General features: G+C 37.8%; 1 protein-coding gene across 1 annotated transcript in view; it reads right to left on the bottom strand.

Annotated features, from left to right (window-relative positions):
* The window catches only part of INSC (INSC spindle orientation adaptor protein), a 139758-nt gene that overhangs the window by 48377 nt on the left and 75906 nt on the right, over positions 1–15475 (bottom strand). Inside the window, exons 3-6 of the mRNA XM_062495349.1 lie at positions 5796–6141; positions 5246–5298; positions 3659–3782; positions 1371–1484 (exon numbers count right to left, since the gene is read on the bottom strand). Of these exons, the coding sequence (XP_062351333.1) occupies positions 1371–1484; positions 3659–3782; positions 5246–5298; positions 5796–6141 (637 nt within the window). The remainder of the gene's footprint in view (positions 1–1370; positions 1485–3658; positions 3783–5245; positions 5299–5795; positions 6142–15475) is intronic.

The raw sequence follows: 15475 nt of genomic DNA, 5'->3' as shown, positions 1-15475 counted from the left end.
CTCATGCAGGTAACTGAGGCACTACAGAGGGGGAAGGATAATGGTCAGCCTGGACAAATGCACATCTCCCAGTGCACAGGGCAGACAGAGGCACAGGGCAGGTGGTGCAATCACTGCTGTAATTTGTCAGCCAAACACCACTTAGGGTTCTTAGCATAAGGGGATGCATTTCCTCAATTGTAAACCTGTGACACACCCAGGTTTTAGCAATATATTAGCTTAGTGATTTAGGAAAGGTCAGACTTCACTTCTGTAAAATTAAACTGTTATGGAAGTAATACAATTATAAAAAAACCCAAAACCAATTTTCTTTAATTTGTTAATTCTGCACTGCTTCAATACTCAACACTTTAACATTGATTTTGGGTACCACTGAGTGGAGCTCAAATATCAGTTTAGAAAAAAAAAACACCTCTCAGGCTGTTGACAGAATCCACTATAGGTTTCTGAGTCTGGCTCATTCTCAGCTTTCAGAACAGAGGAGTACCTTTTATGGTGTAAATATCCATCTAAAGACATATCAGAAGTAATTAAATGCTGCTATCTAACCCTGCCTCTGAGTAGAACAAGGAACTGGCATAGCACTCCACAAGCAGTAGCTGGAGCACCTTTCTGTATGCCCTGTGGTTGTGGTTATCCTATCCTCAACAAGACACCATGTCCCACCTTTTTTCACTTTTTCAAGATCCAAGTGTCCTCGAAGGTGCAAACTGCAGGGATTTCCAGTATCGCGGATCTTGACAGAATGACTCATTTATACCAAAAGTTAGTACCAACAACTCAGTAAATAAAAACACACACTGACAGAAGTAACTGCATCCTAGCATCCTTTTGTGAAAGGAAAATAATGAATGCAAAGTATTTCTAAATTTGCATCTTTAATAATATCTCCAATCTCCCCTGTGCACACAGCTGAAGAGGTCTTGCTGTTTCTCAGCACAGTCTGCCACAGCCATGGCCTATTGTAAAGTTTCTCTCCATTTACATGGCTGGTGTTTAAAAAGTACTATTAGGAGAGATACTAAAAAAGTTTATGGAGAGATAACATGGAGTGATAATACCTCAGATGGCACAAAGACAACTGAAACTGAAGCAATGCTGAGAAGCCTGTTGGAGCTGACCATCCTACCGAAGCTGCTTGCACAGGTATTGGGCTTTATTAAATTAAAGATTGGGGGAATGTGTAAAAAACCTTTAATGCAATAACTGTGGTGGTAAATTCTGTAGAGTAAGACCTTCAAAAGCACCACAGGAAGCAAAAAAAAAAAGAAAAAAAAAAGGCAGTTTCTCTGAGTAAATTTTATTGCTCCTCAGTGACATGAGTTTCTTGCATTGCTAGTTTGCTTTGGATTACTCCATACATGCCTTACCTTGGCTATGATGCGGCAGAGGTGAGCACCTTCCTGGGCAAGGCTGAATAAACCACTGATGGCCAACTCGGTGATGTACAGACTGCCCGAGAGCTCTATCTGCCTCAGCAGGGTCTGGGGGACACAGGACACAGAGCCTGGAGGAGTCAGACTGACAACACTCATTTGTCTTTGCATTTGAGTAGATGTAACCAAGGACAGTGATATTTAGAAATAGATATTAACAGGATATGACAAGGGGTAGGTGTGTGAGAACGTTCGGTATGGAATTCTCCAGCTGTTTAGTAAATTTTTTGTTGTGTTTGATCTGGGATTGAACCAGAATTTTCAGAAGGCAACCAATTTAGTTAGTGGAGATGCTGAATCACATGGTGATACAAGATTTCCACGTTATTTCTAAGGAATATTGCTACACCCTTTCTTTCGCTACCTTCTAAGGCTCTAGGTTCATCACTACTCTCAGCCAAAATGTCACTGACAAACAGACATTCTTATAAAGAAATATAGTTTATTTCTCCAATGTATGAAATAGATTAAATATTTCTTATTCTTTGTAAATAATTATCTTGCTTTTGCATTTGTTCACTGCAGCTTTTGAGAAGCACAGCTATGAAAAGAACATGAAATCTATTTTATTTTATGTTTCTGAAAAAATGGTTTCGAATCACTAGAATAATTAATTCTATTTCCTAGGAAGAGGAAGGTAAGCATTTCTGTATTTAATCCAACTTTGAAAGAAATGAAGTATCCCACGTTTTACACTGTTATTTATACAAAATTCAATTACCTTGCCTTTAAGAGCCTCTGTTCTTCCACCTTTAGCATTAGAAAAATGTTCATAAAAGATATAGCTTAAGAGTTCACAATTTTATACGAACCTATCCTAAATTAAATCCTGATACACTGATTAGAAAAAGAAGCCCTTTACACAATTTAAGCTGAAATCGCCTCACACAGACCTTTAGTCTGCTTCAGAGTACCAAACTACCCCCAGACAATGTGATTTTATAGCAGAAGTGGGCACCAGCCTGACTGATTGGCTCAGAAAACTGTTCATAAAACCGTTTTTATTAATGAGTTTTTATCCAAGTCCTTCAGCCACACAAATACACACAAGATGATGTGGGTTCAATAATTCCACTCCCTTAAAAGAAAAAAGGGAGTAGGATTTCAGGTGTGTTAGTAGGTGCCAAGATGCCCAAAGGCAGAAATAACAGCAGTGAAGAGCTGTTCTTCAGGCTGAAAAGAATAATCATCTTAACAATGCTAACCTACTCCCTGAATCTGAAATATACAAAGTTATTTACACACTTCAACTCATACATTTCATGTAGTTCTCATAAATCCCAACCAAAGAGCCTTAGGAAGTAGCTAGTTAGTTTGACTGTAATTCTGCAAATATGTTTGGGATATTCTCACCTCCTAATAATAACTCTTTAAAACTAGAAGGGATGTTTCTAAAACTGCCACAACTTTTTGCCATCTTAACACATCAGGGTATGTTAGAATTTAACCAATGCATTAATTTTTGTTTTGGCACTGTAATAAATATTTTTAACTATTTGTGTTTAACTAAGACTCTCCCTTCTTTTTCTGCTGCGACAACACAAAATTTCAGCATAACATCACCTCTAAAATATGGACAAATTATCTGAGCAGAATTACATTTGAGGTTTTTATATGTGAGAAAGACTAGATCATGCAAAGGGGGAGGGAGGGGGGGAGGAAGGAAGAGGTTGGCTTGACTTGCAAGTTGCTATTATTTCAATAATGATCTAATGGAAAAAAAATGAATGCATTTGCAGCCTCAGAGTAATTATTCAATGTATTTCACAGAATCAGAATCACAGAATGGGTAAGGTTGGAAGGGAAAATCAGAAGTCATCATTTAGATGCCTTGCAAGAAAGACACATCAGGAAAAATAAGTAACATGAGCCAAAAGATCATTTTGTTTGGGATTTGAGGTTATTGGAGAATTTGAGGATATGAACACCTAAATCTTATTGCAACATATTTGAGTTACTGGTCATAAGTTTGTTGAAAATTGACAGCTGTAATTCTAATCCTCCTCTTAGTCACAGAATTATAGAATGGCTTTCGCCTCTAAAATCATCTAGTTGCCATGTCCCCTGTCATGAGCAGGGACACCTTCCACTAGATCAGGTTTCTCAGAAGCCCTATCCAACCCAGCCTGGGATCCTTAACAGATAATTGCCCTCAAGATTCAACAATTTTGGAAAACCTTTTTTGTTTTTTTGTTTTTTTTTTTTTTTTACTATAAACTAACCTGTGCCTCTTGTGTTAAAACCAGCTCTATCAACTGGCCAAAATACTGGGCAACGGTCGTGAGTGTTTCATTAACACAAGATTTCATGGACTTCAGTATCTCTTCATCTTCAGTCTGTAAGCATCTGAAAAGTAAGATAGGAAAGGGATGAAGGAAAAAAAGATGCGACAAACCAGATTGTCAGAGATGAGGCCTGTGTTAATCACAGGATATAATTGGAATTAAGCTGTTCACAAGGACTTTGTTATTAACATAATTCCAGACTTTAATCAAAGCTTTGTCTACAGAGAGTAAATACACCACGAAAGGATAACAGTGGACACTACTGAATAATTTTGGGATCACAATTTACTTCACAGACTGCAGGCCAAATTTTGCTGCAGATGCTGTGTGTTTATACAGTGTAACACTGCTCTTTTCCTCTCATGCTGACAGTTTTGCTCTTGGATGCCTGCATCTCAATTGCAGCTGTGCATATCCACCCATCTTTCACAGTCAATGAAGGGCTTCCAGTAATTTTCATTTCTTTACTTACTTTGTCATAGTTTAATGACAGGAGGATAAGGATGAAGAAAGAAATGTGTGTCCAGATGAGTTAAACAGCATAATCAAAAATAAAATTTGGCCCTCTGTACAGAAAAATGCATAAAGAACTTTTACAGAGTTAGTAGAGTTATCCTATAACCAGTGAGGTTTGGCCATAGTTGAAGAAATGAGATAAAGATGAAAAACTTTATACAATTCAAATAAAATAATTAATATTTCCTCGCAGAAATGTATTCATTTGTATTGGCCAAACATCTTCCACCCAGGCAGGCCACTGTAGTGGAAGATACAGTTTGGGTGATCAGCCTCTCTACCTGCACACAGGTCACTTTTTCAGCTTTACCTGCCTGTCAGCCACCTATATCAATATTTGGTCAAAAAAGACAAGAAGGAAGAGGGTTGATTTGGGGCAGACACTTTGAGATGAGAGCTCATTATTAAATCAGTGTGGCTCATAGTAGAATATGAAATACAAATGTGAGCCCTTATAACTTATGTTAGAAAGTGGATATAGCATGAGAAGAATTACAGAATTTTTTATTTTCCAGTCTCAGCATTCCAGAGTGCAGGGAGACGAGTAAAGCTACAACTACAATTTAAAGGAATGTGTATTTACTTTGGTTTGATTTACAATGCATGGATATGTTCATACAGGAACACAGTACAAGTCTCAAAGCCCAAGTTTCCACACCAGCTGAAATCCTGACTCCACAGAACTAGAAGGGAACTTTGTCATTGATACCTATCACAGCCAGAATTACCCCCTTGATGCCTAAAAGTCCTGAAAAATCCACTTGCATGCAGCTTTGCACCTATGTCAGACTCTTTGTGTAACAGCAGATCCCATCTTTCATTAGGATGCAGTTTAGGCAAAAGCAACTCACTTCATCCACCAGAGACTAACATTTAGAAAGCCTTGCAGAGTTACAGAGGCTTAGTTCAAACAGTTGAGGGTGCCTATGGATTTGTGCTTCTATTAGAAGTTCTACAACATAAAAAAAAAAATCAACATTAATATTTCAACTACAGAATTTAAGTTACCTTTCTGTGAATGCTGTAAATTCTGAACACTTGTCTATTAAAAGTTTTTCAAGCTGCAGAGAGAGAAGAGAAAGTGGTTTTAAAGTTATGTAAATACACACAATTGCATTACCAAAATAAGTAATCCTTGTTTATTAACCAAAAACCCTCTCAAAACATAATATTTCATATGAGCACCCTTCATCTATTTTTCTGAATAAAACTGAGGTTAACAAAAAAAGTAGCATTTTCTACATTTTAAATGCAAAGGAACTCATAGACAGGGTGTCAAAATACTTTAGTTTGTAGTCCACAAAAGTAAAATATTTTTCCACGCAGTTTGTCAACATTATTAACATTCAGAATGGCCTATGATAAAATAGGATCCAAAGTAAGCCAAGAAGATTTCCATTGTTGAAAAGGGATGAGAAAGTCTTAAGGGACCAGTATTAGTATGTCAGAATTTCTAACAGACTGTTTAAAGCAAGTTTTGATTACAATAAAAAAATTACAATAAAATAAAAATTCAAAAACTAAGAGAAACCTGACATCAGCTAAGGCACCTTCTCACCTGGTGCATTTCTTGTGAAGAGCTCCTGGTGAAGGTGTTGTACTCATTTATCATGGAATGCACGTGGCAGTTGACTCTCACTGTCATGCTGTGGACCCTCTGCCACTTGTTCTTCTCCAGCTTCTGAGCAATCCTGGTCAGCTCTGTGCTTATGATCCAAGCTCTCTTAAGCAGAAGCTCCAAGTTATCACAAGTGTTGTACTGTGAAGAGAGGATGAGTTCATTTTGCTCATCCTTCTCAATGCTGATGGGCTTGGACTGGAGAATGCACATACATTCACAGTCTGTCATCAGCTTCAGGTCTTCCATCCATCGCTGAACAGAGTCCACCTGGATTAGGTGCATGCTGGAAGGCAGAGAAGGAGAGGGAAGAGTGAGGTAAAGCAAAACAACCTTAGAATAACCACCAGCAACATCATACAGCGGCACCCACTGCTAGGTTGCAATTGATTGACAAAAGGCAAATAATTGAACAAACAATTTGCTTACGGTAACACAGGGACACACTTAGCTCTTCATTCCAAAAGCAAGTTCAGGATTTTTAAACATTTTATGCCACATACCGTGCTATAAAATTAAATCTGAAAAATCAGTGGATATTAGAGATAAGTAAAAGAAGTTTTGATTATATGTTTTGGGGAAAATGTTTCTTGTGCATTCAGAGTTTAATATGGGAGAAGGAGCAAAGTTATGGGTGTGTTTGCTTGTTGCTTATGGGACTATCAGGTTTTTAGATACTTGGCCTATCAAGTGCTTAAAATAAAATTTTACCTTACAGCATCTCTCTAAAGCCCTTCCAAATTTACACAGCCAAACCAAGACAGTGAACAATACTGCCAGCAATAAATATCTATTTGCTCCATGTCATAATCCCTAAACTAGAGCTGGATTCTACTCCCTGACCAGACCTTTACCTCCCCCCTTATTTCCTCATTGTTCTCTGGACAATTTGCACACTGACTTCCAAAGAGCATTTTTTTTTACACTACAAGAAATATGTTGTGAACCAGCAAGGTGGAAAAGCTCCTTCACAAGTGTACCCTGACACAAGGGCAGTGAGCATGCATTTTGTGCCCTTGCACCCTCCAGCCAGTAGAATGTGGTACCTGAGGCAGAAGTTGCACTGATTCTAAAATCATTTTTTGAGGGATCACAAATTTCATAGTCTTAAGATGAAGATGTCTCATTTCTTTTCTTATAAGGCACCCAAATCCTAATAAAATACCTTAACCCTCACCCCAGACATACTAAAAGTTTCCAAAGAATTGAAAATGAAAGGTAAAGAAGATATTAGATTGAGTGAAAGCAAGAGAAAATGGACTTAACTGCTTTTGTTCAGACTTCTACTGGTATCCTACAGTTTATATGACAATGTAGTAGATTGTTGTCTACCTTCTGGGTACATGTGCAGATTTCATGATGCTATACCAGAAAGGACAAAAAGAAAGTTTGTGTTATAGTCCCTATTCTTTTAATTCAGATACTGATTTACTGGAACTCAGCAGTAATATTCTGTACTGTTATAGAAAGCCTTACTGCTAGAACAAAATCTGCAATTACATTAGCTCAGCTAAGGAGGACCAGGTGGAAGCCTTTTTCAATTCTTGTTTTTCTGTTTATACAGTGAGCACCAGCTGAACTCAAGAGATCTCCTGCCAGACTACTCCAGTAATATTCCATAAATAAACAAAATGTATTTACATACACAGGAAGAGGAGGCTCACCACAAGTATCATTTCATGAAAATTGACAGCAAACAAGATACAAGAGATCAGTTTCATTGATCCAATCTCCCTTTTCACAATATATGATGAAACTACTTTTAATTTTGGACTTTACAGGCTGCTGCTATTTAAGGTCTTTATTTCACTCAGCTCTGAATATTGTGTAATTGCATTTCATGATCGATTGAAGCCCACTTTCTTCTTGCTATGTGTAGTCTCCTTATTGCCTTTTTGGATCTGAAGCAAGGTTTCCTAATAAACAAAAACAACAACTTTAGAAGTTTGAGACGATGATTTATAGTGATGTGCATAGTTTGCATGCAAAACAGGATAAACTCATTTGACACAGAGTAATGTATCATTCATTTCCAAAGTGCACTGTGATAATTAATTAAATCTCTGTTTAGTAAGTAGAAATAAACTTCTACATTACAAATTCACATGGACAAAAAACTAGAACAGCAAATTACTGAAAAAAAAAGTAATTCATATTTCCTTTAGTCCCAAAGGACATTCTTCACTCTAAGAAGGAAAAAAAGGTAATAAGAATTTTACGACTTAAAAAAATAGATATTAAAGAAGCTCTCCTTGTTTGCTTCTGTTCCTAATTGCCAGAAGTACAATTGTAGAATGTAGGATATACTTTCACTGAAACTTAGTATTCCTTAAATGACAACAAGAGAAAAAAAAAATGCCATTCATCTCCTTCTAGTGGACCACGGAAAACTCCCCCTGCTTACTATATCAGCTTTTCTGACACATCATCCTTTAAATCAGACACACATCATTACCATTAGAATTAAATACATAAATGGTTCACCTTCATCCAAATCTCATTGTATTTACAGAAAATCTTTTAAGCATTCTGCAGATGAATTTGTAGACTCATTTTTTACATATTAAAATGAGGAAAGCAAAAAAGTGTGATCATCCCTAATTAGCTATTAAGAACCATATTCCAGATGGCATTTACTGAACTCAATAAACAAGTTGGAAATTTCCATTTTGTCTCCCTATTACTGAAAAAAAAAAATCCATGCCTACAAAATAAAAACAACCATAATGGTTCAGACAGAAAAAAAAAAACAAACAAAAAAAACCAAACTCTGTTTAGCCCATTATCCTGGTCCCAACATGGCCATTAGGAGATGCATAAGGAAAGATTATAAGAAGTGTGGCAAGAGCTGAGCAACCCCTCCTTCCCATCTTCTGGCAATTAGTGGTTTAGGAACTTCCTCAGCCAGAAGTTGTGTCTGAGTAGGATGTTTTTACAATTCATGAAACAAAAGTAGCCATTAATCCCCTTTTGAACTTGGTTAAACTTTTGGCCTTTGCAACATCTAGAGGCAGTGTCTCACATTATTTATTTTTTTGTATGAAAAATGTTTCTTATTGTTTATTTTAAACTTGCTGCCTGGAGATATGAACACAAACACTTTAGTTGCTATATTCTAAGAGATACTGTAAATGAAATTATGGTTCCGTATTCACCCTCTTCATGCAATTCATTATTTTGTTTGCTCTACTCCATCTTCTCTAGGTTATTTTATTTCCATGGTATAGAAACTCAGTATGTCTATTCTGCCCCCTTATAGACAATATTCCAACCCTCCGATCATTCACGTACTCTTCCCACCTTCTCAAAAAAACTTTTTCCAGTTTCCCAACGTTCCAAGATGTGATTGGGAAAACAGGACACCATATACAAGACTCAGGCAAATTTATACATTTGAAACACGTTTTCTGCACGGTCCCTATTTTTCAAAAATTCTTGAATTATTATTTTTTTTTTACTAAAGTGTTTTCCAGAGAATTGTTTCATTTTTACCCTTCTGAAAATACACCTATTTTGATTTCAGAATCTTTTAAATAAGTGATAATACATAATGTAGAATTCATTATACGTGTGAAGAAAGAAATGGTGCTTCCCTTTACCTCCTCAGATGTACTACTTTTTGTTCGTTAACACAATTTCTTCTAGTATTTTGCAGTCTTGTATTGTCCTGGTTTTAAAACTATTTTTCTGGTCATTAAATATATTAAACAAGATTTGCTCAACCACAGGAGACCTTACTTGTGTGATTTCCCACTGTTCTCTCCAATCCAGCAAAAATATCTGGTTAACTGCCCCAGATTTTGATGTTTATAGAATCATAGAATCATTTAGGTTGGAAAATACTTCTATCATCAGGTCCAACCCTTAACCCAGCAGTGCCAGGTCCAGCACATAACCCTGTCCTTAAGTGCCACTTCTACACAACTTTTAAATACCTCCAGGGATGGTGACTACAGCACTTGCATGGGGAGTCCATTCCAGTGTATGCCAACACTTCCAGTGAAGAAATTTTCCCTAACTTTCAATCTAAACCTCCCCTGCGTTTCTTTGGGGCCATTTCTTCTTGTCCTATCAGTGGTTATTTGGGAGAAAAGATCAGCCCCCACCTAGCTCCATCCTTCTTTCAGGCAGTAATAAAAAGAAATATGTTCTTCCTCAGCCTCCTTTTCTCCAGGCTAAACACCAGCAGCTCCCTCACAGCTGCTCTTTACAGGACTAGTACTCCAGAACCTTCCCCAGCTTCATTGCCCTTCTCTGGGCTCTCCAGCCCCTCAATGCCTGTCTTGCACTGATGGGCCCAGAACTAGACACAGCGCTAGAGGCATGGCCTCACCAGTGCCCAGCACAGGAGGACAATCCCTGTCCTGCTCCAGCCAGACACAATATTCACCCAAGCCATGAGCAGCCTTGGATAGGCAAGAGTTTTAAGGTGTTTCCTGCAGTCCAGACAGACAGACAGCAGCTACAGCCTTTCCCTCATCCACTGAGCGGGTCACGGTATCAGAGGAGGAGGTCGGCTCGGTCAAGCAGAACCTGCCTTTCCTGAACCCCTCACTGATCCCCTGGTTGCCCAGGATATGCTGCAGGATGGCACCCAGGATGACCTGCTCACCCATGACTTTTCCCTGGCTCTGCGCTCAGGCTGACAGGCCAATAGCTCCCTGGATGCACCTTCTGGCTCTTCTGGAAGACAGGTATCCCATCAGCTAAAAAGCAGTCACCTGGGACCTCTCCATACAGAGAGGTATGCTGGTAAATGATGGAAAGTGGACCAGTGAGCCCTTCCACCAAGACCCTCAGTATCCTTTGGGAGATCCCATCCACCCAGTAGACTTTTGTGACCATTTCCCCTTGGATTATGGGGACTTCATTCTGTTCCCTGTCTTCCATCTTAAGGATTGAGAAGCTGTAGAACAACTGGTCTTACTGTTGAAGGCTGAGGCAAGATGGCATTGGATACTCTGAGCCTTTTCTCATCCTCTGTCACCATGTTTTTCCCCCACACCTGATAAAGGGGGAGGACCTGCTTAGCCTCCTTTTTGTTTCCAATGTATTTATAGAAACATTTTTTATTGTTTTTTACAGCAGTAGCCAGACTAATCCTCATTGGGCTTTAGCCCTTCTAATTTTCTCCCTGCATAACCCCATGGCATCTTTATTGCTCTCACAAGTGGCTCTCCCTTTCTTCCAAAGGTGTTAAATTTGCCCATTTTTTCCTGAATTCCAGCCAAGGCTCTCTGTTCAGCCAGGCCAGTTTTCTTCCCTGCCGGCTCATCTCTTGGCACATGGGCAGAGCCTGCTCCTGTGCCTTTAGGATTTCCTTCTTGAAATGAAGATGTATAGATACACAGATGAATAGTAGTTACCCACTAGTTAAAATTACTGAATTTAGTATGCCGTGGCATATTGACAACAAATTAATTTATCGAGACATCATAAAAGCAGCATTTAATGAAAAAACAGTTATAAAAATAATTCAGAGCAAAGAAAAAATTCAAGATAAACTCTCTAATATTTCTTAAAAGTCATTCTGTTTTAACTGCGGTTGCAAAGTATTTGACACAGTTTTCAAGAGCACTCAACAGAACCTGAGTAACAAGCAATTTGAATACTCTGAATTCTAGTGTGCTCGCCAAAAAAAAAATAGTCTTTTAAAAACTATGTTATTTTGAAAAAATCCTCTGGTGTCACTGGCTGAGGCCAGCTTAGATCAACAGCCTGTTAGAAGTGTGTTACTTCAAGAGATGTTTGGACCTTGATTAATATAGGTGTTTCTGCACTAAACACGTTGCAGGTAAATTTCACCCTGGGTAAAGACATTAAAAATATACTCCCATATCAAATATCTAAGAAGAGACACATGACATCCAAAGTTCTCTTACAAGCACTTCTCTTCCCCTTCCCTTTTTTTTTTTTGTTTGTTTGTTTTTTTGCTATTTTCTATCATCTTTTAAGTAGTTTGTTAATTAATGAATCAAGAGTTTTAGGATAGATTAGGTGGATTGATATCAAGATGATTGATATCTCTCATGTTGATGTGACATGAATACAAAAGTCAAGAGTTAATGACTAGATCATTTGTTTAAAATCTCCAGCTTGAAACTCTTTACCATTTTACTGGCAGCACACACACTCCTGTTTTAAATTGCAAATGTTATCATGAAAAAGACTTATGCCACCAATTTAGCACTGAGTTTCACTAAGTGCAAAAGTTTCATGTTTTATAACATGGTGTCGAAGTTGGAGCTGATCAATTCGTGCGAATAATTCCAGTGGTCATATTTATAAAATGTAAAGACTTCTGCTCAGTCAAATTATGTTTTCAAGGCTTCTTAGCCTTTATATCCATTTTCACTTAATATGACAGATTTATTACCAATCCTAATGATAGCATTTAGAACTGCTTCCAGATAAGCCTATGGTGAAAGTCAATGCCAAATCTTACAACTGCGTGCAAATTTATTATTTTAATTAGTAGTAGGTAATTAATTGGCAACAAACAACATATTGAATGAATTTCACCCCCTCTTTGAACATAAATTTTCTCTAATTTTTTTCTAATTCATCTTTTTTCAGAATTATTCATGGGTATGCAATATAGCCAGGGCCAACTTCCACATCCATATGATGGCCAGCAGGACTCAACTCTCAGTGGAAGGAGAGAGTGAAGAGCCATAGAGACAGTGCTCATTTATCTTCGATTACTTCACATGACAGTCATCACAAAAAAGAGCCCTGTAGATACATGATATTGTATTTGCACTGATTCTGGCAAAATTTTGTAGCACTAGCTGGAGAGATAGCTTAAAACACACAGAGTAGCTTTAAGGCAGATATGAATCAGATTCCTGTTTTTTAAGGGAGTGCACTTACTGCGTAGATCATTCTTAAGGTAGTAGAATCCTACAAATATTTAGGTTTTGTACTTTTTGCACTAAGATAAAAGCACAGTCAGATGGTTTGCAGGGTATTCTCTTTTTTCCTCTTAATTTTACCTAGTTTTTTTCCAATGGAACACTCGCAATCCAACTTCACTGTGACAAAAGGTGACTTTAGTGTACATTACTTAAACCTTTAGAACACATGGATAAAAGCTAGTTTCTAGGTAAAAAAAGCTTAACAAGCTATATTGAACTGGTTATTTTAATTTGCCTCAATGATTACTCAATTGTTACAGTTACCAAAGTCTAACAACTTCCCCAAATTAAGTCCATAATGGATAATGTAGAATTGCTCAACAATCATCATTGTAGAAAATTCTATAAGGAAAGTAAAAAAATAGCAATCACGTGTAACATATAAGGTATGATGTATGAACTCACTGTTGTTTCCTCAGGCCTCTTTAAAAGGCTATATAAATAATTTACTGTTAAACGCTGCACCAGGGTTCTCCTCAGATCTTCACTTTTTTTCTGAGAAATCCTCACTGTAAGTTGTCCCTCTAAATATGTAGAGAAATACTATACTAGCCCAGAATTGCTGGCATACTGCAGAACTTCAGGAAGTCACTCTAAAATCACAGACTAACCAAGCTTGCCGAGTAGTTTTTGTAAAGTCTAGGATAAACTTATCATATACTAATTTTCTGTACAAGGGAATAGTTTAAGTAGGTCCAGTCCTATCCAACCTCCATCAGCTGAAGGGATACTGAGGCACTGTTCAAGCTGGTTTTGAGGAGTTTTTCCTGCCTAGTACGTTAAATTGCCAAAAAAGTAGTAATCTTGACAAACACACAAGCCACTGAGTTTACAGAAGTTAAAGACCACAGAAAAATAACATAATTTCCTGAGAGAAAGGAGGAAAATGCAAAAAAAAAAAAGCCCACTATCAGCAAGTTAATGACATTATAAGGCTGGTAATTGGCCTCTTTTCAGGCAAAAACTGAACAAAGAGCACGCTAATATCATCACAATGATTACCAAAATAAGTCTGTTGATTTTATATTTGTATAGTATCATTAATTCATACTAACAATGACTATTATTGCATTTGCAGTGTTGTTATATGATAGTAAACCAAGGAAAGTCTTCAAAACCACTAAGTTTGTTGAACCCTATGACACTGGCATATTCAGATTCAACAAACTGTTGCAGACTCAAATCACACTTAATGAGCTTTGATCCAGCTTAAGGAAGTCCACCAGATTTAGAAACAGGCAATTTTAGCCTCTCTAAAATTTGGACATGAGGGATGGGGCAAAAAAAAAAATCTGCTGACCCAGCTTTGTGACGGAGATTGGTTCTTTTGTTCAGCATGTTACCTGATGATTTGCAACAAACTGTTCTCCAGTGTACAGATAAAAGTAGTGCTGAAGATTAAAGATCCTCATGACTCAATCTCTTTGCAAATGACAGCCTGGATCTTGCAAAAATAGGAAGTTTTCCCGAGAGATGAGATAGCAGAGCTGAGAGGTCTTAGCTTTGTGCACAATGGCAGAATCCGTGACTTTTGACCTCATTTAGCCCAAAGTAAGAGGAACATGCTTCGTGGAACATTGCATGACAAATCGACTCTGAACTTCCTTATAGACTTTTTAAACTCCAGGAGTTTGAAATCTGACGTGGTAACTGAAGCACATTGATAATCTTGAAGGGCTGCTGCCATCAGCACACGTTTCAATTGCAGATTCCTCAGTACACACACAGCTCTCACTCCCACAAACAGGGCACACTTCCTGCATTGTGGAGGAGAAAATGGACAAGGCCAGCAACAGGAGAAAATGTGCTCAGTGGAGCTCATCCTGGTTCACTGCTTCCCAATGCTCAGGCTACACTTCTAATTGAAGAGGACAATATTCCTCAGGGCCTTTTAAGAACAATATGCTGCAAGAGAGAGACACCTGGCAGGGAGGGAAAACTCGAAATGAAAGTGAAAGGGAGCAAAACAACCCTGGACATAATTTGGGGCCACAGGCAGTGAAGGTGCTCAGACACAATCACAAGCAATAACTAATTTGGAGACTAAAATGAGAGTCCATGAAAATAGCACTAGCAGCTCACTGAACATAGTTTTTTTCTTCCTCCAAATCTGCCTTAATTTGTAGTTTAATAACAAACACTACAGCTCTCTGTGCCTTATTCAAAGGAGTTATGACATGCATTATGAGCAGCAGCATTAGCCTTTCACCTTCTACTATTTACTCATTTAAGGTCCTAACCCTACTGATTAAGTAAAGCCTGGATTACTTAATGAAGGGAGCAACGAGCATTTTACAGGGAGCTATGAGATCAGTATCACTCAGGAGACTAGAGAAATTTGGAGACCCTTGTTCACATCTATTACACAGCAGCTCCTGCTAAAGCTGTCAAAAAAAAAATAAAAGGTGAGAAAAGGACAGCCTGATGGAGGCTTTTCTAAGATTCCCATCCAAATATTAACCCTTCAAGAGACAAATTTAAAAGACTAAAAGTAGCAACACATTGTCACAAATACTTGCATGACACGGCAAAAATACTTTAGGTGGTCTCATTCAAATAAGAAAGCAGTTCCCAATCAAATTCAATATTTGCGCACAGGTTTATATATTTCTGTAGAAGTCAGAAGATGGAAAAGGAAATTTTACTCCATCAAACCTACACATCTGATATTACAAGAAACCAGATCAGATAATTTGCGCATAA

This window comes from Cinclus cinclus, chromosome 6 (assembly GCF_963662255.1).
Source record: "Cinclus cinclus chromosome 6, bCinCin1.1, whole genome shotgun sequence".
Classification (NCBI taxonomy): domain Eukaryota; kingdom Metazoa; phylum Chordata; class Aves; order Passeriformes; family Cinclidae; genus Cinclus; species Cinclus cinclus.
The sequence above is the reverse complement of the archived record's forward strand: the minus strand, read 5'-3'. Positions and strand labels throughout refer to the sequence as shown.